Source organism: Gigantopelta aegis, chromosome 10 (assembly GCF_016097555.1).
Source record: "Gigantopelta aegis isolate Gae_Host chromosome 10, Gae_host_genome, whole genome shotgun sequence".
Taxonomy (NCBI): domain Eukaryota; kingdom Metazoa; phylum Mollusca; class Gastropoda; order Neomphalida; family Peltospiridae; genus Gigantopelta; species Gigantopelta aegis.
The window spans coordinates 57893907-57904978 of record NC_054708.1 but is presented as its reverse complement, the minus strand read 5'-3'; the positions used below and the strand labels follow the sequence as shown (position 1 = coordinate 57904978).

Here is an 11072-nt window from a genome sequence, read left to right as displayed (position 1 = left end):
TGTCAAATACAAGAGTTTGGATCCATTCATGGCGTTTTTTTCATCAGTAACTGAGTAAGGCAGTGACACAACAATGTGACCCGTTTCAAATAAATTAAAAATCACAGCTTATTAACAGGTTTGTATGTCTTTTGTTCTGTCAATGTATGTAGAAACACAGCGATATATATATATATATATATATATATATATATATATATATATATATAAAGATTATGCTTAGTGTAACTTCGGTTACAAATACTTAAATTATAAAACACATATAAAGAGGCGGATCCAGGACTTTTCGTTGGAGGGTTTGAACCGTTGGGCATTTGCAGAGATGTAGACATTTGTAGAATGGGAAAAGGTATACGCTACTCAGCCATTTGTTATTTTAAAAGTATTAAAACAGTTTGGGGAAGAATCATCTTTTTATTAAAGTGTGATTAATAAAATTAAAATATGTACTTGTATCTACCCAAGACTCGTTACAGTGCGTTTCCGGGCTTTCACTTTTGATTTTGATCCAACATTTATATTTCAAAACTGACATATACATAATGAACTTTTATGTTCAACTGAAAGAGAGAGAGAGAGAGAGAGAGAGAGAGAGAGAGAGAGAGAGAGAGAGAGAGAGAGAGAGAGAGAGAGAGAGAGAGAGAGAGAGAGAGAGAGAGAGAGAGAGAGAGAGAGAGAGAGAGAGAGAGAGAGAGAGAGAGAGGGGAGGGAGAGAGAGAGGGAGAGAGAGAGAGAGAGAGAGAGAGAGAGAGAGAGAGAGAGAGAGAGAGAGAGAGAGAGAGAGAGAATGTGCACCCTTAGAACACCCCTGACTGGATCCGCCCCTGACACTTGATTATAAAGACGTGATTCTATCGGCGAACAAACGTTCTCTACTATTTTTCCTCGCCTGGTTACTACTGGTCGACCCGTTCTCCATCAACGGAGGTCCGTACTCAGCTTTGTTTATCTTTCTATTCCCGTTGGTTCCGTAAAGCGTCTTTTTCTTCTCTCTCTCCAACAAGCACTTTGGAAAAATAATCCTCCTGAACGCGTCCCTGAACTCCGTGTTGAATATGCTGTATATGATTGGATTGAGACACGAGTTCACGTAGCCGAGCCAGGTGAGGATCTTGAAAACTACCGGGGGTATGCACGTCAGACAGAAAGCAGCGATAGGGTTAATGATGAAGAACGGCACCCAACACAACAGAAACACGCCCATTATTATTCCCAACGTGACCGCCGCCTTGTGGTCGGAAACTCTGTACGACACCTTCGTGCCATCCGACTGAAATCGGTCGGCGGTGTGCGTCCGTTTGATCACCTCCACGTGTCTCCTTGCATAAAGGTACAACTTGCAGTAGATGGAAAGCATCACAATACACGGAATATAAAAACTAATGGTTGAGGAAACGACTGCATATATTGGGTTCAGCTCGAAGATGCATTCGTCCGAGGCGATCGTGTCGCCGTCGCTGTTCTCGTGCCAGCCGTTGTGGATGGGCACGAACGAGATGAGCGCCGACAGTATCCAGACGATGGCGATGAAGAGCACCGTCTTCTTGCGCGTCATCCAGTTGTCGTACCTGAGCGGGTCCTTGATGTGGATGTACCTGTCCAGGCTGATCACGCACAGGTTGAGGATGGACGCCGTGGAACACATGATGTCCGAGGAGATCCAGATCTTGCAGAACTCCGCGCCGAGCACCCATTTCCCCAGGATGTCGTTCACCAGCGCGAACGTCATCACGAACGCCGCCACCAGCAGATCGGCGATGGCGAGGGAGACGATGAAGAAATTGGTATTCCGCTTGAGTCTCCGGTCGGTGAAGACGGCGGCGCAGACCAGGAGGTTGCCTCCTATGGCAAGGACGATAATGATGGACAGGAACGTTCCTATGGCGACCTTCTCCGCCAAGGTGTACACCCCTGAGTCCTCGTCGCTGCTGCTGCTGCTGATGTTGGTGATGGTGGTGCTGGTGACATTGAGAGCTAGGCTGTGTGTAGATACGTCATAGAAAGGGCTGGTCCAGTTGCTCTGCATATTCCGTGAGTTCTACCTTCTACATCAGCCTGCTCCAGCACGCAAGGTCATCAGCAGAGAGCAGACGGGTGACATCGCAGTCATTGCCTCTGAGAGAAAAAAAAAGAGAAAAAAAAAGAAAGATAAATGTCAACTACAGAGGCTTGTCAAATCAGCTTCGCTTGATGCTATTAAGCATAATTTATCTGTCTGTAAAGTCATTACAGAGAGGTGAAAACTGATACTATAAAAACAGACTTTAATAAATTACATAAAAAAAAAAAACCATGAAAGCAATAATACTAAATGCACAAAGGGGAGAAAATAAAAGTGCCCATTCCAATAATGAGATAACCTCTTGTATGTTATACATCATTTCTAACGATCTCAATTTATTCTAATTTTATGGATGTTAGTACGAGCAGTTGTTTGATAACATAAAAGATAAAGAAGGTTGTAAAACCTGATTGTTCTTGCAAGATTTAGCAAATCCACTAGCCCTCGGTCCCGGCTAGTGAAGGTTTGGTCTGGGTTTGTGGAAATTATCAACTGTATTACTATAATATATCAGGTACATAAGGGCTAGTGAAGGTTTGGTCTGGGTTTGTGGAAATTATCAACTGTATTACTATAATACATCAGGTACATAAGGGTTAGTGACTTTCTCAAACATGTATTGAACACATGTGCTTAGTGCCGAGCACCTGTAAAACCTAAAGTCGATAAAGAATTGAAAACAAAGAGGAACTAAAGGTTATATTGTTTGAATGTATTAATTCCAATTAATCTGACAAGTTTTGGGTCGTTTGATTTGCTGTTCAAACGCTAGAAGAAAGCTAGGAATATCTTGCTTAATTGCCATGGACTTTGATGTGACACAGGCACAATAGACTTAAGAAGACGAGCTGATCGAACATCTAAACAGGTGACTCAGTTTTGAAATAATATGTACATCAATTTACATGAATATGCAATAAAATAAATTCCATTCATGACATACGTTTAAAGCTTCAGATATAGTGTTCAGTGAGTGTGCATTCTAAACAAATAGATTTAGATGAAAGTGCAAGAAACAAAATCGTCCATGACATAATGTATTTTCTCAACACAGTTGATATGCCCAAATTTCTTTTTTATACCAAGGAATATATTTCATATCCTTTATTGTTTAAGTTTAATCGTAGAAATATTTTATTAGTCGGAAACATCTTACAATGCAGCAAAGTCAGGAATGTCCCTTTAAAAACAACAGGATTACCAAACACACTTCGAATTTACAGAAATGGATAATGTAAACAATAAAATGTAAGTAAAGTATGATTTCTGTTATCAAGAACGGCTCTAATAGTCAAAAATATGTCTTAGTGTAGGGTATGTCCTTTTAATGTTGTGGCCACTTTGTATAAAACATTTTAGCAATTGGCTAATTTGGCAATGGACAGAGTGAGTGACTCCTGAAGATGTGCTGAACAATATAAAACACTAAAATAAAATATTTAACGCTTTCAGCCTTTATTACTACTCCAAGTCATAATACACTAGAACAATTATGTGTACTTACTCTGTTAGATAAATGTGTGTACACCTCACAGCTAAGGTATCGCACCTCACGAGTTAAATTAATTAATTAATCCGTTGAACGGCGTGAATATCCTCAAATCACAGAATCACGCAATCAATCAGTGAACAAAACAAAAATCACATCTTCCTTCTTTCACAGATGGTGATTCCTCGAAAAAAACCCATCAGTCTGGTGTTCACAGCTATAAGAAATATATATGATATACCACGGTGTCGGTTTGTCTATGCAGTATTTCTATCCGTCGATCGCCCGTCCACGTTTCCAAACTGACCAACAATATTTAGTGTACGCTGGTAGGATTGGCTTGAACTGTTCCTTACGGCCTGTCCTTAGCCGTCGTTAGTCTCCGTAAGTAAACAGACCTAACCAACCACATCGATTAGTTTAAGTCCTCTCTTTCTCTCTCTCTCTCTCTCTTTCTAGCTCGCGAAGAAATTCGAAACTTTCCTTTGCTGCAAGGTGGCCGAGCAAACAGGGTGGTGGTGGTGGTAGTGGTAGTGAAGAACACCAGTTTGGCTAGCGAAGAAATTGTAAACTTTTCTTAGCAGGGCGGTCGAGTAAATAAGGGTGGTGGTAGTGATGGTGGTGAGGAACAACAGTTTTGACTGGTTGTACTGAAAACTAAGTTCTAGTATTTCTCTCGTGATCTCTCATACGATGATGTCGTCTAATTTACGTCCATCGGACAGAAGAAGAAAAACACGCTATTCGTAATTCCTGTTTTATCGCGTTTATAACTGCTGACCATTTCTTTAAAAAAAAGTCACTGTAACTTCGCTAACAGTAACACCTCGAAGTGTTAAAAGTACACAGTCCTGGTCACTTTAATTGTATCAAAATTGCTCATATTCGGCACTCGCCCTCCCTACTCTCTTTCACTCCCTCTCTCTCTGTTTCTCTATCTCCACACGACGCTCAGTTTGAGCCGTAAGTTTCTTTAATCGCAATTCAACTGTAAAGATCAATGCGCCCGGTGTGAGATACAGGCTTTTCTAGCGGCCGACCAGCTGCCAGTGTTTGTTATTGGAGCGTTATTCAAGCCGCTATCGAGGAGTCCGGCGCACTACAACGCTCTGACGTTACGTTATGTCTGTGTGTGCGTGTAGCTTGTAATACACGCATGTATGTACGAGTATTTATGCAGACATACCAGCTGATGTTCACTTTCTTTTTACTCCGACTACGGAATCTTACTTTAAAGTTCACTTGCAAAGTGATCGCAAGGACAAGACAACATACACCCGATCTGCTGGTTTTCTCATTCCCATAGATCGCAATGAACTGTCGGTTGCGGAGGGCTGGTGTGATCGAGACAACACACACGAAGAGAATAGTTTGTTGCCATTAGACAGGTGATATATTTTAATCAAGGAGCTTACACAGGTGGACGGGCGCGAGGTTTCCATCCGCCAATCAGATTTACTTCCGGGCCGAAACGTCGGTGTCTCTTTAGTGCTGGAGACGTAATTGAAGAATCTGTCACGCCCACCGTTATAAGGATTAACAAATTGACAGGCGCATCACTCCCGGTGCACCAGTCGAGTCGGAAACTGCCAATACGCGAAGAATTGCAATAACCGGACAGCGTCAATTGATGGCAATACGGCGCAGTTAAAAGAGCCGTATTTGACGTCAGTGTCCGAGAATGGAAATAATACTAATGTAATCTAATAAAATATCTGGAAGTGGACCCGTTTCATATCAGTATTAATATGCATGTAATGAGATAAATATATGTAGGCGGACCCACACCTACTCTACCCTACTCCATCCACTTCCATAGTTGTTTACGTCTCGCTATACAGAGTGCAATTATGTCAAGTCATACGATTTTTATTGTTTTTGTTTGTTTGGTTTTGATGGCGATTGGGGGGGGGGGGGGGGGGGGGGGGGGGGGGGGGGGGTAGTGCGGTTTAACGACACCAATAGAGCACATTGGTTTATTAATTATCAAAACCGATAATATTAGTTTAATGTTTTCTTTAACTATATCACAAATTGATTTATCGGCTATTGGATGTCAAACATTTGTTAATTGTGAAACATAATCGTACAGGAAACCCGCTACATTTTTCCATTAGTAGCAAACGATCTTTTATATGCACCATCCCACAGACAGGATAGCACATACCGCGGCCTTTGATATACAAGTCGTGGTGCTCTAGCTAGAATAAGAAAGTTCAATGGGCCTACCGATGGGGATCGATCCTATTCTGACCGCGCATCAGGCAAGCGTTTTACCACTGGGCTATGTCCCGTCCCTAGTTTGTTTCGTTTTAAATCCAACAGGTCATTTAGGTGGTGAGTGGGTCTTACACACACCTAACACTAACAAGGGTGGACCTAGGAAGTATTTTAGGGAGGGGACCAAGGACAAAAGGGGACATGGACCAACTCCCTAAAAAGTACACTTCAATGGAAACCCTAAACAAACTGTTCAAAATAAGGGACACTCTATTTTTTAAGGGGGATCAGCTACCGTTCTCAGCAGCCACGGTTTAGCCACATTGAATATTTCGTTTCAACTTATTTTCGTGCTTATTTCCAATTAAGGTTCAAGCAAGCTGTCCTGGACACAGTGACACACCTTAGCTATCTGTTGTTAGTGGTTAGTGAGAGAGAAGAGAATGTAGTGGTATTACACCTACCCATTGAGTCGTTAAAACTCGCTCTGGGTGGGAGCCGGTACCGGGTCGCGAACCCTGTATCTACCAGCCGATGCCTTAACCACGACACCACCTTGAGACCGGTCACATTGAATAGATTTGCTCTCCGGAAGTGTAATGTAGGCAAGGGGCGTAACTCACTCAATGGAGGTAAGACCATTCTCGCACAGGACTATATCTCCACTCTCTCCCCAACCTTGGATTCGCCTTTACGCCCCTTGTGATAATGTCTGAAATGCCCTTACATTATTATTTTGTTTAATTTATATTTAACCGTTTTCGCTTCTGCAGTTACAAGCATAAAAAAAACTTCTTTTTTTCCTTTTACGGGATCTGTCTTTGAATAATTTCATTTAGATGTAAAGCTTCCGTTGATTGAAACGCAATTGTGTGATTCGCGAACAATCTAGAATACAAACGTGCGAATGAATATTTCAGAGAACAAACGATTAACGGGATTAAATGTATTTTAGTTACATGCATCGGTGGCCGAGGTGGTCACTGGGTTCGCATCTCGGTACCGGCTTCCACTCGGACTTTTAATGACTCAATAATTGGGAGGTGTCAGTATCTCTTATTGATATTAACTATTAACTATTAAACCGATAATCCAGAGAACTAAAATGTGTGTGTGTGTCCAGGGCAGCGTGCTTAAACCTTAAAGGGACTGTCCTGAGTTTGCTTTCATTTTGAAAATGTTTTCGACTAACATGGCTTTTTAACCACTAGAATTACATATTATAGACATTTTGTGTAACTATAGTCGTTAGCGATCTCTGTTAGTTGCACACATGTTATAACGGCAGCAAACTTCGGACAGTCTCTTTAGTTGGAGGCTATTTCTCGTTCCAACCGGTGCACCACGACTGGTATATCAAAGACCGTGGTATGTGCTGTCCTGTCTGTAGGACGATGCACATAAAAGATCCTTTGTTACGAAGGGATAACTGTAGCGGGTTTCCTCTCTAAGACTGTATGTTAGAATTACTAAATGTATGACCTCCAATAGCCGATGATTAAGAAAACAAATGTGGTGTCGTTAAACAAATACTTTAAAAAGGAAACAAACTTTAATTAGACATACAAGTATGAATATTAAATTGGACATACAAGTATGAATATTAAATTGGACATACAAGTATGAATATTAAATTAGACATACAAGTATGAATATTAAATTAAACATACAAGTATGAATATTAAATTAGACATACAAGTATGAATATTAAATTGGACATACAAGTATGAATATTAAATTAGAGTGCGAATGTAAATAGCTCATAAAAACATTAAAGGGGGCATTATTGATCTTTTTTTATCATTTCATATTTGATTTTTTTAAATTAAATATAAAAAGTAATGTAAATACACGTTAGGCGCAAATACCAGTCTAGCGAACGACAGCAATCGCGGCCCATCGGAACCTGCCTGAGATGTGTTTCGAATGCTAGGAAATGGCAAGCTACTTATCGAAATGGCAACACCAAAATAAATGTAGATTATTGCGTGTTGGGTTCGATGGTATGTAATGAAGTTGAATGCTTTAGAAGAAGATTACCTATCTGATTCAGAATTTGGAGCTGGGTTGAATTATTAGCAGATCACATTGCACGCATGTTTTGGTGAAAAGACGAACAGTAAATATAGTGTCTCGTGTAACCAAGAAAACAACAAGCAGGAAGTCTGGTTTAAAAGTGTAAGAGCATGTTTGTTTTTTCAGATACTGGTAATAAGAGTGCACGAGTTCTCTGGGAGGTTGTCTTGGACTAAATGAACAACTTCCGTGTACTACGAGGATAAAGGTCGACAACTTCCGTGTGCAAGTTCAAGGTGCAAAGGTTACGGAATAAAAACAACTGCAGCTCTAATTGGTCGATATATTATACTGATAGAACGAAATACGGGGACACATAAATAATAAAGACAAATAATGGCCGGAATCAAAACCCTCCTCCACAGTATAGGGAAGCTAACCGTGTTAGTGTATAGGGTGTATACTACCAAATCAAATCCTATAGACGACAATAATAACATATCTGGCTAAAACTTCTACCTGCAGCGTATCAATCGACATAAACGCCATGGATATAAATACTACCAACCCTCACCCTTAAAGTGAATCAGAAAAAAATTGAGGGTCAAGCTGCTCATTGCAGAGATAACGGGAAGCGTCTTTGACTATCGTAGTTCCGCACAAAATTTGAGTACTTTTTTTTACAGGTACCCCATACGTGTTTCAAGCACAATGCTACTTGACACAGTGGTACTAGATGAAATAAAATTACATACATTTTTTGCCCAGATGAAACTATTTTTTAAACAACCAACACACTCACATTTATAACCAATCACAGGACTTGTGGTGTTCACTTCTCTATCGAAAGTTGGGTGCACCTCGAACTTTGACCCAGCCGGAAGTTATTTGGTTTAGTACTACCTACAGTAGTTATACAATGCATACTAGAGGTTGAAATCAGTGCAATAAAAATAGCAGTTTCGAGTTTCCACGCTCACCAGTAATTCGTGGCAAGAGTTTTCTGTTTTAACCTATGTATGCTGATTAGCATAATTGTTTTACAACTAACAACGTAATTGGACCAATATACAATGAGTTAGAATAGACTATCATGAGTAAAGGATTTTCATAATAGGTCATCCAGAGGTACATTCAGTGCAAAAGATCTCACGCGGAAACACGCTAATGATTTAAAGTTAAAAGTGTGTTTGTTTTTAGTGTAAAGATACCACTAGAGCACATTGATTTATTAATCATCGGCTATTGGATTTCAGACATTTGGTAATTTCGACATTTAGAGAGGAAACCCGCTTCTTTTTTCTATTAGTATCAAATGATCTTTTATATGCACCATCCCACAGACAGGATAGCACATACTACGCCTTTGATATACCAGTCGTGGCGCTCTGGATAGAGCGAGAAATCTAATGATCGTCGTAGATCCTAGTTTCAACTCATGAAAATAAACACTTAAGTTTTGTTAATCTACAAAACTGTAACACGTCTGAGTGAAATGAGAATCTGCGACGTTGAAACGGGGAAGTACCTTCTAAAAATAGATGAGCTTCTCTCTAAACATTACTTCTCGGAGGTACGTGCGATTTTAGAATGATTTCGAGGTATTACAAACACCAGGATGACAAGCATCACTTTGTATGGACGAAAATAGATAATTTAAACAATAAAAAACCAAGTAATGTATAATTTCAATTATGAAAAGCGGCTCTAATCGTGAAAAATATGTTGTAGTGTTTAAAAACTAGGGTCTGTCACTTTAATTGGTTGGTGACCTAACACGTTCGTCTACCAAGCTAGTGAAAGTTCGTAACGCTACTGAGCGTTCACTCGAGGTGAAATTCTTCAAGCCTGGCACAGCAAACACCGAGATATGTGCTGTCCTGTTTGTGATAAAGATGACACACAGTGACCTTTCGCAGCTCAATAGATTATCGCTCTCTCTCTCTCTCTCTCTCTCTCTCTCTCTCTCTCTCTCTCTCTCTCTCTCTCTCTCTCTCTCTCCCCCCCCCCCTTCTCCTACGTATAGCAATAACCGATTGATCAGATACAAAATAGTTGTAGTTTAATAACGATCGTTAAACAAACATTCAGTTGGTTTTCGTACGTACATCCTGAACATAAATATTATCATAACCAGAAATACTTCACATTGAAACTCATATTCTTCTGTATAACAACGTAACTGAACCTCTGAATTTTAGCCTTTGTGCGTTAAATTCAATAGAGCTGTAGTTTAAGTAAATGACAGCTCATACACTCTCAAATTTCAGCCTGCCTATACAGGCACAAGAAATAATTGCATACAACCCGGACGTAGCCCGAAAAAAAGCCCAGTGTTCAGTTTCACAAAACACATTAACTGATAGCTTACCTATCCATGGTACGCCCTCCAGTCAGACACCGTGGGTGTTTGTGAATAGTGCAACGTGCTACCTCAAAGACCTGGAATGTCGGGTGCACCCCCCCCCCCCCCCCCCACACCATCACCTCACCCTCCCATCCTTAGTAACAGCTAAACTTGTTGGGTAACTACAAAGTGAAAAGTCTAGTAGATCTCCATAGATCAACTGTAAGTGGTCTGCACACATTGTGTTCCCTCTGCGGGAATGACCCCCTCCCCGCCCCTCAATCTTTACTCCTGTCATCACTGAAGTGAAATGATTATTAATAAGCTCTTGCAACCAGATACGCAATTTGCATTTTAAGCTTTCGTTCAACAATCCAGAAATTTCTCTTGCATAATTTACAACTATGTCATTTTGACCCTGTATGCATGCATGATAAATAATAAAAGGGTATTTTTTGACGTTTTACTGTTCACATTATTAAAAGGAAGAAGAAGAAAACCCCACCGTAGCATATCAAATGTCACATTTCTGTACGCTATATACCCCCAGGGAATGTGTACATAAAGAAAATGATATAACAACAATATCACACAGATAAAACTATATATACTATATGTGCGCCATTGTAAACAAAACAAAAAAGAGAGTAAAGTTTGTTTTATTTAACGACGCCACTGGAGCACATTGATTTGTTATCTTATCATCGGCTATTGGACGTCAAACATATTGTCATTCTGACACTGTTTTTTTTTAGAGGAAACCAGCTGTCGCCACATAGGCTACTCTTTTACGACAGACAGCAAGGGATCTTTTATTTGCGCTTCCCACGGGCAGGATAGCACAAATCATGGCCTTTGTTGAACCAGTTATGGATCACTGGTCGGTGCATATGGTTTACACCTACCCATTGAGCCTTGCGGAGCACTCACTCAGGGTT

General features: G+C 40.4%; 1 protein-coding gene across 2 annotated transcripts; it reads right to left on the bottom strand.

Moving 5' to 3' along the window:
* Positions 1 to 690: 690 nt before the first annotated feature.
* Positions 691 to 10231, bottom strand: LOC121383376 (dopamine receptor 1-like). 2 transcript variants are annotated; one of them, XM_041513369.1, is made up of 2 exons: positions 10159 to 10231; positions 691 to 2115 (listed from the first exon to the last, which is right to left on the bottom strand). In XM_041513369.1, the coding sequence occupies exon 2, from the start codon at positions 2024 to 2026 to the stop codon at positions 836 to 838; it is 1191 nt and encodes a 396-aa protein (XP_041369303.1). In that variant the 5' UTR covers positions 2027 to 2115; positions 10159 to 10231; the 3' UTR covers positions 691 to 835. The 2 variants fall into 2 exon arrangements, with proteins under 2 accessions (XP_041369303.1, XP_041369302.1); XM_041513368.1 differs by lacking the exon at positions 10159 to 10231 and adding an exon at positions 3567 to 4928.
* Between the last annotated feature and the right edge of the window lie 841 nt (positions 10232 to 11072).